This window comes from Micromys minutus, assembly GCF_963924665.1.
Source record: "Micromys minutus genome assembly, chromosome: 31".
NCBI lineage: Eukaryota > Metazoa > Chordata > Mammalia > Rodentia > Muridae > Micromys > Micromys minutus.
Genome location: NC_137966.1, coordinates 15,261,955 through 15,277,782, shown reverse-complemented (window position 1 = coordinate 15,277,782; position 15,828 = coordinate 15,261,955). Strand labels below are relative to the sequence as shown.

The window sequence follows — 15,828 nt, the reverse complement described above, 5'->3', positions numbered from 1 at the left end:
TCTGCATCCCAATTAGAAGGCAGCAGGAAGAAACAGTAAGGCACTAGGCCTGGTTTGAGCTTTTGAAACCTCAGAGCCATACATTTCCTCCAATAAGGCCACACCTCCTAAGAGTGCTCCTCCCTCAGGTCTATGGGAGCCATTTTTATTCAAATACAAGGAAATAGAATATATTAACTCCCATCCTTAAGTGAGAAATACACACACACACACACACACACACACACACACACACCATACTTCTTTCTCATGTATACAACATAAAAAGAGAGGGAAAAGACTCATTTTACAATGGATAAAAGTTACTCCACAGGTGTCAAGGTCAGTATTCACAGTGATGAATTCTGTTTACAGTAAGAACTTTCCAGATCAATCAAAGGACTTTCCCCTTTGAACTTCCCCAAACAAACCCATAACCCCCATCCAGTTATGGGAACATATCCTAGTGGAACGGTGTATCTGATCAACCCCTTAAAACTAAGCCAACAAGGAATGCCTGAGGGAATCACAGCCCACAAGGAGCCTAAAAAGACATGACAACTCATGCCACATGGAATCCTAGTCAGGCTCCTAGGACAGAAAAGGAATATTAAGGGTAACTGAAAAACTCTGAATGAAGTAGAACGGACTTAGTTGGTCATGATATAAATATTAGCTCATTAATTCCATGCAAGTACTTGCTTTCGTACCCCTGGCAGTGCTAGAGATTGAATTCAAGGATTTCGTGCACTGAGAAAGCACTGCTGAGCTGTATCCCCAGCCCTAACTCACTGACTCTAAGAAATGTACCTTAAGGTTTAGTAGCAGGAGAAACTGGTATCAAATATAGGAGCTCTGTATTGTCTTTGTAATCTTCCTGTAAATCAAAATCCATCTACAGTGACCAGTTTATTCTAAGCATATGACAGTTGTTATCTCTAGAAGTGACTTAGAGGAGGGGCAGCAGATAAGAGTTGTAATTCCATAAATACTTTTGCGTAGTTTAACATATCCATCATGCACACATAGTACAGTTTTTAAAAATCACTAGTCTTTTGCTTCTCCATTTCTGTTGACCTCCAGTTAGGGAACTTTCTGTAGAGAAGTGTTCCACATACATGTTGTTGGCCTCTTGCAGCTTGGGGTCCTGCTCTTGTGGAGACTGGACCAGCGAGGTCGAGTACAGGGAACACCACTCCTGAAACACGAATACGGGAAACCGCTCACCCATTGCATCTTCCGGCTCCCGCCTCCTGGGGAGTAAGTATGATACCCATGTGGTTTGGGGGTGGGGTGTATGGCTCCTGACCTTTGTGGACCCAGCCCCAAGCCATTCTGGGAATCTTGACTGCTATATTCTTTACTCTCAGGGATCTGGTTCAGTTGGCAAAGGCAGCAGTAAGTGGGGATGAGAAAGCCCTGGACATGTTTAACTGGAGAAAAAGCAGCTTTGGAAGTTTCCTGAAGACGGGGTCTCAAGAGGGGCTGTCGTTCTTTGTCAGTCTCATGGACGGTGAGCAACTTGGGATGTAACTGTAGAAACGAAAGAAAGGGAAGGAGGCTTGGACGGAGTTTTAGGGAGACAGCAGTGCTGGTGTGTCAAAGGAAGGCCGGCTACAGTCCATGGCTCTTTGGATGCTGGGCTCCCTCAAGATGCTCTCCTCCTTAGATGTTGCTGTACTTTGCCCTAGCAGACATGAGGACAGGCCATCTTACTTTGTGTTAAAGGGTTTTCCTAGAGAAATTTTGTTTTGTTTGGGTTTTTGCTTTATTTTGAGATAGGGTCATTTTATGTAGCATGGGCTTGCCTCTAATTGATGACCTGCCTTCTGCCAAAATCTTCTAAATGTTGGAATTGCAAGCGTATTCCAACTATTCCCAGCTTATGAGGAAGCTTTTAGGATTTTTGTTTGGTTGATTAGTTTTTGTTTTGTTTTCTATTCATGTTGGTTTGGTTTGAGGGAGGTTGCGTTTGTTTTTTGAGACAGGTTCTTACTACTATGTACCCCTGGCAGGCCCAGACCGGTCTAAAACTTAGAGATCACCTGCCTCTACCTCTCAAGTGCAAGAGATTAAGGGCATGCACCACCACCACCCCACAGAGGTTACTGTTAAGCGCTATCTGTTGATTGTATTTTTTCCTATTTTGTTGAGGGGGGGAGAGGAAGACATTGTTTTGGTTTTGCCTAGTCTGATCTTAAAGTCTTAGCCACCCACTTGTCTCAGCTTCCAGAGGGCAGAGATTATAGCTCTACTACCCCACTAACTGACTGATGATTTTAATATCACTTATTCTCAATATAAGCAAGAGCTATGAATCACAGCCAGGGCTGAAACAAATACACCCTGAAGCTGATGGGAAAGAGTACCAGTCTTGTGTGGTATGTTGTTGAGCTAATTTAATCTTATCCTTGTCTAGCTTACAAATGAATGCGGTTCAGACTGTGGTCATTTTATTTTACTTATTCTAAGCACATGATCCCTAATCTACTCTCTAATGGCGAGCCTGGCTACCTCCCCAGCAGTATACCCCAAATTGTTGCTGTTTCTACTGGCCATGTGCTGATGGTTCATCTCTTCCCATGGTCCTCCTCCTCCCTCTCCTTATCCTCATGGTCCCTCTACAGACCCCAAGCCCAGGAATCGAAGCCCCATCTACCTCTCTTCAGCCCAGCTATAGGCTGTAGGCATCTTTATTAAACAATAGTTTTAATTAAGGAGCAAGGTTTGCACAGCAAAAGCTGGTAAGTATGAGAATTCACTCATAGGCCAGTAGACCATCGGGTACATAATTTACCATTACAATACGGAGCAATGGACCAAACCTCAACAGCCATGCCTAGCAGAGGCCCTGGAAATAAGAACCACAGGAGGTCACTGGGTTTTAAAAGGGAGGCTGCTGGTGTTGGAAGGGTTCATAGGGTTTATAATTTTTGAATAGGAGAAATCTTTTGTTTTACAGGGTAAAGAAATAGAGCCAGTGTAGGGGGGTAACTGAGGAAGTCCCAGAGAGTATCTAAGTGGGTGCATCACCATGAGCCAGAGCAAAGGGGATAGGAAGGAGGGCTGAGATGGGCAGACTGATGCTAGTAACCTGGAGGAGGATCTGAACAGAGCTATGGAAGATCTAGATTTAGATATTTGCCCCAAGACGAGGGCTTTAGGTACAAGTTCTAAGTGTTTTAAACGCCCTCTGTGGAAGATGGGGATTATGTTAGTACTGTCTTGTCTGTAAAAGACCTGCTCCATAATTTCTGCTTATTAAATACTAATTGTTAAAATCAACTCAGATGATTGTGAATTTCCCATTTAACAAAAACTCGAGCTTTTCATGAAGAATAAGATGAGCCCAGAGGACAAGAAGGTCCCCTGAGGAGTCTCCTGAAGAACTTCAGAAATGAGGCAGAGAATCCTGGGAACTCATCCATCATGCAGACACCTAAGAAGAAACAAAGGAGGCAGAGCAGATGTTGCTGACTCTTGCTGAAGTGGTAGTTCAGGGCAGAGCAGGAAGAGGAGGGATGTAGGTGGGGAGAAGAGGCCACTGCAGTACCACTGACTCCAGAAGTTAAGATGCTAAGGAAACAAAAGGGGGAAATGATGACAAATAACATACTCAATAGGAAGAGACCTGAGGAGAGGAGTCGAGTCATTCAGGGTCTCACGATAGGGACTGTATAAATATTCCTAAAGAAGGCCGGAGAGATGGTCCCATGGTTGACAGAACTGGCTGCTCTTCCAGAGGTTCTGAGTTCAGTTCCCAGCAACCATGTGGTGACTCACAACCATCTGTGATGGGATCCAGTGCCCTCCTCTGGAGTGAAGGCATGCATGCACACAGAATGCCCATGTATAGAAAATACATAAACAAATAAAACTTTAGGGCTGGAGAGATGGCTCAGTGGTTAATAGCCTGGCTGCTCTTGCAGGTTTGACTCTCATCACCTACGTGGTAGCTGACAACCATCTTTAATCACAGTCTCATGGGAATCTGACAGCTTCTGTGGTCACTGCATGAACGTGGTACAAATATGTCTGCAGGCAAAACATATACACATAAAAATAAATAAGTAAACCTGAAGATATTGAGTAGAGATGATGGAGCAGTCAGAATCAGGTGGCTGGATGCTTATTGATAACTCCCAGGAGAGTAGTGGAGAAGGAATCAGGGGCACCTAGTCTAAGGAAGAAAGCAAGGATCATTTCAGGGATGGTAGCGTGAGAAACATTGTGGCAAAGTCTTAAGCTCTTATAAAGATGATAGGTGTACTGTCAGCATCCTTAAGGCAATAGAAATGTCTGCCCATGAGTATCATTGAAAGACAGATGACCCAGGAGCCACCTCTTTCTCTAGGGACGGTGCACTATGTGGATGAAAAGGGCAAGACTGCCCAGGTGGCATCCACAGACAGCTCCATCCAGACCCTGTTCTACATTGAGAAGAGAGAGGCATTGGTTGTGGTCACACAGAACCTTCTCCTGTCTCTGTATGTGGTGACTCCTGAGGGGGAAGCTGAAGAAGTCATGAAGGTAGGTGAAGGAGCAAGGTGCGGGACTAGCCTGGGCTAACCTAGACGCTGAGGTGTGCTAAAAGACCTGGGACCAGGTTTTCTTGCCTGCTTTGACTATCCTTTCACTTTTGGTTAGCAAGATTGACAGCTTGCTTGTCACTTGCAAGATAGGGCAGCTAACTTAGCTAATTAGTGTCCCTTTTTGCTCTAGGCTATTTGCTATAAATGAGAATGAGAACATCTCTGGCCAGGTATGGAGAGGATCGGGGTTGCCTAGGTTGCCAGGCTTACTCCTGGTCTGTGCCCTTCTCAATCAGAGAATTCAGCATCAGCATCTCATTGGGCTTCCACAGCAGAGCTGGATGAACAGGAGCCATGGTTCCTACTTTCCAGCTATATGACAGTGCCCTGAGGGGGCTCTGTCTGTCATTGGCCCAAAGCTGGGAGTGATGTTACCCAGTGTCTGTTGCTGTGTCAGTGTAGCAAAATGGTCCTTTAACCACTGTTTGCCACCAAAGGTAAAACACAGTGTGCAAATGTTAGTTACCTTGCTGAGCTGTAGTGTTTTCAAGATATGTTGATGAAAGACATAGAGCAGTATCGTTAGCTCTGAGACCCTCTACATGTTAAGAGGTCCACTAGGAAGGCATGCAGTACCGCCACATGACCCTGGATAAAGCCCACCTGTGTTCCCTGCACAGTTCATTTGAGAGCGCTGCTGCTTGCTGCCCCGTTAATCTCCCCCCCTTTAAAGTATATGTAAATGTTTTCCTGGGGTGTGTGTCTGTATACTACATATATGTTTAGGGCCCATAGAGGCCAGGAGACAATGTTGAGTCTCATGAAACTGGAGTTGTGAGCCACCAAATGGGTACTGGGAGTTGGACCCAAGTTCTCTGGAAGAGTAGCCAGTGCCCTTACCTGTTGAGCCATCTCTCCAGCCCCCTATTGTTTCTTTTATCAGTTTTTGGGGGGTTTGGTTATATTTATTTGTTTGTTTGGGGTTTATTCCCCTTGTTTTTTTGGGGGTGAGGGAAGGTAGAGGCTTGGCTTATTTTGACTGTTTTGTTTTGTTTTGAGACAAGGTCTCATGTGCCACATTGGCCTGAAACTTGCTAAGTAGCCAAGGCTGCTCCTAATTCTCCTGCCTTAGTTTATTAAATTCTGGGATTACAGATGTATGCCAGAATGCCCAGCTGGTCCCTTGACTTATCAGAATCCATGAACCAAAGAGAATGCTGAACTTTGCAAAAGGATATTCCCCTAGGTTGGAGAGCTCATTGTATCCTATAATAGCAGCTGTGAATTCCATGAGTTTCATGAACCTGGGGGTCTTATTCAGTTTGAGCCAATTTGACAAATAGCCACTTACTATATAGTTTAACAAGAGCTAGATCTGACTCACAGTTCTGGAGGCAGGAAGTCCCAGTCAGGCTGTAGCCAATTCAGATGTTTCTGTGGAGTGGTTGTTTGTTTGGTTTGTTTTATTTTTCAATATGGTTTCTCTATGTAGCCCTGGCTGTCCTAAAACTTGCTCAGTAGACCAGGCTACCCTTGAATTCATATCCACTTACCTTTGCCTTCTAACTGCTAGGATTAAACATGTGTGTCACCACCCCCTTGCCACCAGGTCAGTTCTTGTTGAGTGACCTCCCTGTGTCCCTGGATGAAGTCTAGAGAGGAGGAGAAAGATCTTTAGTTTGAGGGAGAGTGTGAGCATGCGTTTGCTCTGGTCCTGAGGTCTGAGTCGCCCGTCCTCCCTTAATTACCTTCTAAAGGCCCTCTCTGAACTTATTGCTTAGGTAGTTGGTGCTTCAGCATATGAATAGGATGAGAGGGAGATGCCATTGGTTCACAGCACTTTGCCTCAGGTACCTGATTAGCTCCTGATGGTTGTCGGACTCTGGGAAAGTTTGCTTTCTGCACAGAGTGAGGGTGGGAGGCCTTCCCTAGAGCACAGTCATGACAGAACAGGGAGCACCCAGCTCGCCTAGTGTTCACTCCAGAATGCCCACCGGGCACTAGGTTGGAGATCACTTCGTGTGTAAGTTGCTGTTTGCTTCAACCTACATATCGTTTTTAAATCCTTTAAAATTTTTATTTTATGTGTATAGGTGTTTTGCCTGCATGGATGTCTGTGTACCATGAATGTGCCTAGTGCCCACTGAGGCCAGAGAGGTTGTTGGCTCCCCTGAGCCTGGTAATACAGACAGCTGTGAACAGCCATGAGGGTGCTGAGAATTAAACCCTGGTCGTCTGGAAGAGCAGTCAGTGCTTCTAACTGCTGAGTCATCTCTCCAGATCAACCCTGTAGCTGGTCTTTGCTATTTTGTGGGTTCTTCTTTTTCCCACCCTTTATCCCCCATTTTGCCCCCTAACACTAGATTGGAGAGAAACAAGGATATAGAAGGAATTAGGAAAATCCCTGAATCTAATGTCTTTCCTTTTGTTTCTTCTTTGACACAGCTACAAATAAACTGCAACCAACCTTCCTAAATGACCAACAACCACCCACCCTGCCTGCTGGGGCACTAGCATTTCTATAGCCCCTGAAGAGTTCTCAGAATTCCAAAGGTCACATGATTACAGAGAATTATAATTATCACTGCACAACCCCTTAAGAATTAGCCAGCTTTCCATTTCCACTGTTTGCTCTATGTGGCTGCCCCTCCATGAGTCTCAGGGATGTCACCAAAGACCAGATGCCAGGCAAACACAATCATCAGGCGTCTCGGTGAGAGCTGGGTGTGTCTTTCAAGTTGCCTTTTTCCTCATACAGGTAAAGTTGAGTGGGAAGACAGGCCATCGGGCAGATATCACTTTGATAGAGGGCAGCCTTCTTGTTACAGCTATCGGGGAACCTGTGCTCAGGTGAGAAGTTGTCCTTGCATACAGAGCCCTGGAAAATCCTGTCAGGAACAGACTCTTTTAATATACACACAGAATATGAATACTGTGATGGATTCTCACATATTAGACCCAGGAGTCCTCATCTGCTCTGGCTCTCCTCCCTGCCTTTCATAAGCCTTTAACAGGATGACCATGATATATACATACATACATACATACATACATACATACATACATACATCATACATACACACACAAACACACACACACACACACACACACACATATGTATATATCTTCATCCCTTGTAATCACTTTGCCTGGTTGGGAAGAAATTTGTTTTTTCAACATAGGGTCTTGTTGCTGCTGTTTATGTTGGTTTCCAGCAATGCTCTTGCCTCTGCCTCTCAAGTAACCAAGTAACTAGGACTACAAGTATACCCTGACAAACCTAGTTCTTCATGGTTTCCTAAGATTGGTATAGAAATAGGCATTTCGGTATCTTTTTGGCCAGTCAGTTCAGTGTAATGTTCACTGTTGCCACGTAGCTGGGATTCCTATGTTCTCTACAGTCATATGTAAACTATCCTTTGTAACTGTATAACATCAAGTTCCCCTCAGATCAGAGGAGGGTGCTCATATCACCCTCCCCTCCACTTTTCCTCTTTCTATCGCAGGTTCTGGGACATAGAACGGGGAGAGAACTACGTACTGAGTCTACAGGAAAAGTTCGGCTTTGAGAAGGGAGAGAATATAAACTGTGTGTGTTTCTGTAAAGCCAAAGGTAAGATTTCTTGGTCACACACACACACACACACACACACAAAAATAGAAACAACTTCAAGCACTGTGCCACAAAAAGAAGTTATAGAGGAACGTAGATCCTGTTCAAAAATGGAAGCTGGGTATTGTGGCACAGACCTTTAGTCCTAGTGCTCAGAAGGCAAAGGCAGATGAATCTCTGTGAGTTCAAGGCCAGCCTGGTCTATGTTTTCAGTTCCAGGACAGCAAAGACTACAAAGTGAAATGCTATTTAAAGAAAGGGGAGGAGAGAGAGAGAGAGAGAGAGAGAGAGAGAGAGAGAGAGAGAGAGAGAGAGAGAGAGAAAGAGAGATGCCAGGTAGTGGTAGTATACACTTCTGCACTTGCCAGGCAGAGGAAAGGAGATCTCTGAGTTCAAAGCCAGCCTGGTCTATAAAACGAATTCCAGGACAGTCAGGGCTACACAGGGAAATCCTGTCTTAGTAAAACCAAAAGAGTGACTCTGACGTTATGCATTGATACCTGTTCCTTCCTGGTAGCTATGGGTCAGGTTTATGCAGTAGTGAAGGTGTACAGATGCACACGTGTACCGATACCGTGGACAGGAAGTCAGGAGGTGAACCAGAGTGTCGCTGAGCATCCAGCACTAGCGGGGCTTTGGGGAAGCAGCCTGCGTGAGGCAGATTGGAACACAGCATTCTCAACGCAACACATGCTTTGCCTTTACCTATAGGTCTCCTGGCAGCTGGTACCCATAAAGGACGAGTAGCTATGTGGAAAAAAGTGCCAACCTCCCCAAGTGGCCGTGGAGTAGAGGGCAAGGACATGTGGGCCCTTCAGACACCTACTGAGCTTGAAGGAAACATCACAGAGATAAAGGTGAGTATACAGCTCTGTATCACATTTGATGCGTTCACTGTCTGCTGTACCAAATAGAGAACATAATTAACTTGGAACATATTTTTATCACTCAATTTAGCATCAGAAAAATAACACTAACAAGAAATTATGCAGATACATAATCCCAATAGTTAAGAACCTGAACCAGATCTTGAGTTCAAGAAAGACCAGCCTGTTGCTTCATGATGATCTGAACACATTCTGAAATATCCCAGTCCTTTGGACAAATTGTTGCAAATCCTGCATTCAGATAAAGTGCAGGGGGTTGGGGGTGTTTGAACCATCCTCCTTTAGAACCCATTACCTTGATTTTGCCCTGGCTTCCAGTCTGAGGGGAATTAAACTGGACAGCAGATTGTCATCTCATTAGAGTAAATCACAAATGATGCCTAAAACCTGTCACATTTGCCTAATTGGCTTATTCATATGCGTTAGACATTGCTAAACTAGTTTGTTCTGAAATTGTGATTCTTACCTGCTATTGGTTATTGATGTTTTTATGGATAGTGCCCAATATTGGGGAAGAGATTTGCAACCTCAAATTTTCCATCCCTTGGTATTTGAATAATAAATTTGTTTTTAACTTAAAAAAAAGAAAAGAAAGAAAAGAAAGAAAGACCAGCCTGAGTTATATGCTCAGACACTAAAAAGAAAGGAATAAATTTTAAATGTTCTTTAATTTCAGTATTGTAGACAAAGGATTGTTTATGTATTGTAATATCTGTCTATTTATCAATTCCTCTATCTCTTCTTATATATAAAACCATAGATAAATATGTTTAAAACAGCTCCATCAAAATATAAGTTACATACCCAGTGTTTTTAGTATGTTCACAGAGTTTTACCAACTTTACCACAAAATTTTTTTCTTTACAATAAACATTAAAGCATTCTAATTCCTCTCAAAAGAAATCCATACCACCCCTCTGCTCTCTTTCAGCCTTCCACAGCCAGTAATGCACATTGTGCCTGGATTTGTCTGCTCTGAACATTTCATAAAAATAAAGCATATAGCTAGGCATAGTGGCACCTGCCTTTAACCTCAGCACTTAGGAGGCAGAGGCAGGATCTCTGAGTTCCAAGACAGCCAGGGCTGTGAAGAGATACTTTGTCTCAAAAATCTGGATGGATGGATGGATGGATGGATGGATGGATGGATGGATGGATGGATAGATGGATGTTATGAATGGATGTGACTTCTTCGTTGGTCTCCTGATTCTTTTACGTCACCCTAAGTGTCAGTGTTCCTTTCTGTGGTTGAGTATGGGTAGAGCAATTTTCTTCTTACACAGCTGATTGGCATTTGGGTTTTTTCCTCCTTGGGGTTGTTAGGAACGAAGCTGTTGTGATCGTTTGTGTACAGGATTTGTATGGACATGTGTTTCATTTCTTGGGAGCACTTTGTTATTAATTTGTCACTTTGTTGGCTCTCTGTCCAAAGAGACGGACTCAGCACACCTTCCAGTATTCCAGTAGAACGCGTATGGGATGAACACATGGGCATCAGCCTCTGTGAAGTCTTGAAGCATCATCAGGATCCTTTCACGGCTACTTGACCCTCTTCTTCATCTGCATTCTGATCTTTTACGTGGCTCTTAATCATTTGTTGAAAACTGAACATGTCAGGTAGACTTGAAGCTAGGGAACTACTATTTCTCATCAGCAGAAGAAACTGGGTAACTTAATGGTATAAATTCCTGATAAGTTCATAGAAAATAATATATATGAAAATGTCATAGTCAGGATGACAGATTTCTAGCAGGTGCCCTCTGGTTAGAGTAGACCTTGGGTAGAACAGCCACTAAGATGTCTGCCTGCCAGTTCACAGCTCACATCTATCAGTGTTTTAAACTCTTTCCATAACCTACATACTTTCCCTTTTTAAGAGTTTTGAAGTTGTCTTTTAATTAACAAGAAGTGGCTGTGGACTCTCCTAGGGGACCTTTAGCTACATCCTGCCTGTGTCTCTCCTGCTTTGTTTATGCATTTGATTCTTCCTGCATGTACTGAAGTGGGGCTCCAGGAAGAACCTTCTGGCGGTGAGCAGCTCGGACACCGTGTCCATCCTCAGTGAGCAAGCCATGTCATCACACTTCCACCAGCAAGTGGCTGCCGTGCAGATCTCCCCAAGTTTAGTCAACGTGTCTTTCCTGTCCACGGGAAGCACACATAGCCTGCGTACCGACATGCACATCAGTGGAGTGTTTGCCACCAAGGTGACTGCCAAGGGTGCCTGTGGCTAGACAAGGGTCTTCTGTGTAAGCAGAAGAACTGCCTGCTGGGGCATTGGGGTAATTCAGAGCAGCAAGGGGACTTGGAGACAGCTCAAGCCATGCTCATTACCACCCTGCTTGTCCATGTGTGTCATCTTTATAAAGAAAATGCTGACAGCACACGGACATTTTAGGTCTAACCTGTATCAGTGGAAGACTCAGTGACCTGAAATCAGGCTGACAGCAGGCAGAGGGCAGGCTTTGGAAACATGCAGTGGGTCTGTGGTCTGTATTGTGCTCTTCCTTACCTCTGCTTTCGGACATCCTTTTCATTTAGGATGCTGTGGCTGTCTGGAATGGAAAACAGGTGGCGATCTTTGAACCTTCAGGATCCACCTTAAGGAATGCAGGTTAGAATCTCTTTATGCCCAGAGAGGGCTCCGAGGCTCCTCTGTCCTGAGAGTCCCAAGAGCAAGGCTGACTAGTATAGCAGGTGCTGAGATGTCTTCTGTTGTGTGTCGTCAACCTCCTTGACCGATGTGCTCCTCGGCACCTTTGGCTGGAGCACAGAGCCTACAAAGTTCCTCACGGTGTGGGCAGGTGCTCATCGAGCATGCTGCCCTAGATATTGAGCTCCTGGGAACACCTTCAGTCAGAGGAAGAAGAAATAAGGCTGATAAGCAGGGTGGGTGGGCGAGTTGAGTCTCCCAGATCAGCCCTAGGGCCTTCGAGGCCTCCATAGTTCCCTGTGTTCAGAGCGGATCTCTGTTTGTGTCTCTTTTCTCCTCTTTTATTGTTATCTTCATGTTTCTTGGCTTTACATTTTTAGTGTTTGTACTTTTTTTTTATTCTGGCACTCTATACTAGATTCAGACAAGATAGTCTTATGAGGACCGGGCCAGCTAGGGATTCCACACGGGGCTTGTTCCATGCTGCCGCGGTTTCGATGCTCATCTTTTGTTTCAGGGACATTCCTGTGTGAAACATCAGTGCTAGCCATGCACGAGGAAAACATTTACACCGTGGAGCCAAACCGACTCCAAGTCCGGACCTGGCAGGTAAGTGACTGTTGACCGTGAGCGTGATGATAAAGTTACAACCATGTTGAAAATGCTGTCTTTCCATCAGGTGGCTCACTGCACCATATGGGCTCTGGGGCAGGCTACCCATCCGTGTCTGTGCACTCTGGCTTTAGCAGACTGGAATGGAGCATCAGCTGTGGATGTAGAGATGAGAGAGAGTAAAGAGATAACTGTGGTTTCTTTGGAAAGTCAGTTATAGCAAATGCTGTTTTGTTGGGGCCAACAGGTGAGAGGATGTTTTGCTAAAGCAGACACTAAAAAGACACATGATGTTTAGAAGGAATATAAATATAACCCAAGAGACGGTGGACAGTGTTGGATGGCATTGGTACGCCTTGCCATTCCTTACTGGTCATCGTTTGTCGTGACTTCATAGAAAGAAACTCACAAGGCTTCTTGCTGCTTCTGGGGACTTGGGCTGATTAGCACAGTGAAGTTGATATGTTTCTAGATATGTCAGCTGATAATGGACTCGGGAAGTTTTTTGTTTTCTTTTTTAAAGATTTATTTATTTATTTATTTAATGTATGTGAACACACTGTTGCTATCTTCAGACACACCAGAAGAGAGCATTGTGTCCTACTACAGATGGTTATGAGCCACCCTGTGGTTGCTGGGCGTTGAACTCTGACCATTGAAAGAACAGTCAGTGAGCCATCTCTCCAGCCCATCACGTAGAGTTTTGCTAAGACAGACTCACGGTGTTTTGCTGAGGCAAGACCCACGGGAGGACACATGATGTTTGGAGGGAATATAAATGGAACTCAGTGGACAGTGATGGTGGGCTTGCATAGCTAGCTTTGCCATGCTTCATTAGTCTCGAGTCTTCTTTTCACTGAGAGAGGCACAGGCAGAGAACTCCTGGCATCCCTGCTAGTCCTAGTCACTCCTGCTGACTTGTGCCAATTTGGTGGAGGTCTGGCAGTTTCTGTTGAGTTGTGCCACCACTGCTGACTTGTGTTTGCTCTTCTGACACTGCTGAACTGGACTGCTGGTGTCCTGACATTTGGAGACTGAAATTGCCCCCAAGGACCTGCTTCTAAACAACATACATCAGAGCCTGAGGCTTTTTCTGGATCGAGCTGCCACTGCTTCATGCGAACTAAATTACTAATATCCTGACAGCACAGCCTGGGTTTGCTCCAAGAACTATTTCTAAGCAGATCCACCTCCCCTGTATCCTAATAAACTTTCTTTTCGTGTCTACAGGACCAGCAATTGGCATGGAGTTGGGTCCTCCTCTGACCCCTTCCTTTGGTTTTTGTCTTGGGCACAGTGTTTGAACATAGCCCGATCCTCATGCACACACTGTACACTAAGCCACACCCACCAGCAGCATATCTGCCATTTTAATGTCATAGACATCATGTGTGCTGGTTGTGGCCTCTCTCACATTCCCAGTGAACCCTTATCTCTCCTCAGGAGGAAGGCATGTTTGGCTCTTAATTTCTGGCTCAGCGGTAAGGTGACTTCAGACGCTTCCTTTCCATTTCCTGCACCATTACCTTTAGAGAAGGTTACAGTATGGGTCACATTTGGTCAAGGCTGAAGCCAGAGCCCTGGGTGGAATGGAACGAGGCAGGAGGTTGCTGCACTGATGTTGGTACCAGAAGGAATAGTATAGGTTTTGTCTTGCCTCTTTGGCTTTGTGTTGATTTCCATAAGAATATAGCTTCTCAAGAAAAACTGTGGACTCTGAGACCCAAGAGGGCTCCAAAGGGTGGCACAGTAGCAGGTGAGGAGTCTGCAGAGCCTGCAGTGTCTCTGAGACAGCTAAAGGGGGAAAGGGGCAAATCTTACAGAAAGAAGCTTTTTTTAAAAACAGACTTACGGGGTTGGAAAGAAAGATGGCAGGACACAAGAGGTAAAGAATAGGGAATCTGTACCCTTCACTGCCCAGTCTCAGCCTGAAGGCTGCAAGCACAAAGGTCATGCCAGATGAACCTGGAGCTACAGGCACAGATGACAGGGGGGAGTTCGGAGGCCTGGAGCTCCCATAGAACCAGGGCATGACTGAATAGGCCCGCCTTGGGCCCACTGGTCAAACCCCCCCCCCACCCCCCCGCATGGAGCCGCCACAGCTGCTGCCTGTGCTGCTTGTCCTGCTAGGAGACAGAAAGCTCAGGTCAGCAGTGCTGCCTGAAATCTGGGCACAGCAGTCATGCCCAGCAGCTGGCACCGAAGACAGGGTGATTTGCAACAGCCTGAAAACTCCCTCAAAAACATATTATTACTGAATAGGGCTGGTCCTAGGCCCACCAGCCACTTGGCCACCAAACATGTAGCCATAGCGACTGAAGCTGGTGCTGCTTGCCCTGCTGGTAGTGGAGAGTGGAGGCAGGAGCAGCTCTGCTGCTCGCAGGGTGCAAGCACAAAGGTTGAGCCCAGCAAGCCTCAGAGTGGCAGCCATCCGGGATAGGGCAGTATGCTGCATCCAGGAGTGCACACAGAACCTGCCCCCAGACGTCCTGCCTAACTGCAGCATCACCCTGACTCTGGGAAACAGCAGAATAGCCAAGCCAATATTATAATATTGTCCAGTTCTCATGGTGCTTCAGAAACCAGAAACCTTGAACTGGACTGACAACTTGTAATGAATACTTGAATGTAAAGCTGTTTGGGAAGAAATACTGTGTGATACACTGCAATTTCTAATACCACTTTAACAAAAGAATATGTGATGGAGAGGTGGGGAAGATGGAGGAACAGAGCCAGGAGTGTGGTGGAGAGAGGCCATAGAACTGGAGATGTGGTGATGGTGATCAGTGTGAGAGAGGGCTGTGGTAGACAGGGGAGCATGGTTCTTGCTGAGTGGGGCCCACAGGGTGGTGTGCAAAGCCTGGAGCTTAGCAGATTCAGCCCTGAACATGCTACCCAGCTGCACAGCTGCCCTGATTCTAAGCAACAGCCGGATGTCTGAGATGAAAAATAGTTCACTTTCTGGACTGAACTCCTGGAAAGAGCTCTACAGTCCTTCGGCCCCTGGAGGCCACAGTGGTATCTGTAGTCCACTGCCCAGGACCATTGTGAAGCCAAGGTTTATGTGGATGTCTGTGGCTCTACAGCAGGTGGTCGTATTGATATCAATGGCTCATGCTGCCACCAGAAGTCATTTGGAAGTCTGTGGTCTGTGCTGCTGCCTGAGGCCGTGATGGTGTCCTTAGCCCGTGCTGTGGCAGAAGGCTGTGTTGATGTAATGGTCTGTGCTGCTGACGTCCATGGCATGTGCTTTTTGTGTGTAATTTTTAAAACCACACTGGCTCCTTTGCTCAGGACCGCAGCCCCTCTCAAGTCTTGCCCATTCTTCTTGGCTTAGGTCTGCCAATGGCTGCTCTCTTTCTCTGCCTACCTCTGCTCCGTAGATGGAAAACACTATAGACAGCGTTATTATTTTACAACTAGCCAGATAGCACAATTGCTGGGCACTGAATCTCCTGCCCTACCATAAGTTCCACCTATAGCCTTCGCCCAGCAGTGGGCTTCCACCTTCTTTATTGACCAAATCAAGAACCAATTAGGGAGCCAGATTTT

The 15,828-nt window shown here is 45.6% G+C and overlaps 1 protein-coding gene across 1 annotated transcript in view; it reads left to right on the top strand.

Moving 5' to 3' along the window:
• IFT140 (intraflagellar transport 140) overlaps positions 1–15,828 on the top strand; it is an 81,073-nt gene that overhangs the window by 9,394 nt on the left and 55,851 nt on the right. The window contains exons 4-12 of the mRNA XM_080942475.1: positions 1,118–1,239; positions 1,350–1,492; positions 4,334–4,509; positions 7,270–7,361; positions 8,018–8,124; positions 8,836–8,981; positions 11,015–11,218; positions 11,553–11,625; positions 12,182–12,273. Of these exons, the coding sequence (XP_080798601.1) occupies positions 1,118–1,239; positions 1,350–1,492; positions 4,334–4,509; positions 7,270–7,361; positions 8,018–8,124; positions 8,836–8,981; positions 11,015–11,218; positions 11,553–11,625; positions 12,182–12,273 (1,155 nt within the window). The remainder of the gene's footprint in view (positions 1–1,117; positions 1,240–1,349; positions 1,493–4,333; positions 4,510–7,269; positions 7,362–8,017; positions 8,125–8,835; positions 8,982–11,014; positions 11,219–11,552; positions 11,626–12,181; positions 12,274–15,828) is intronic.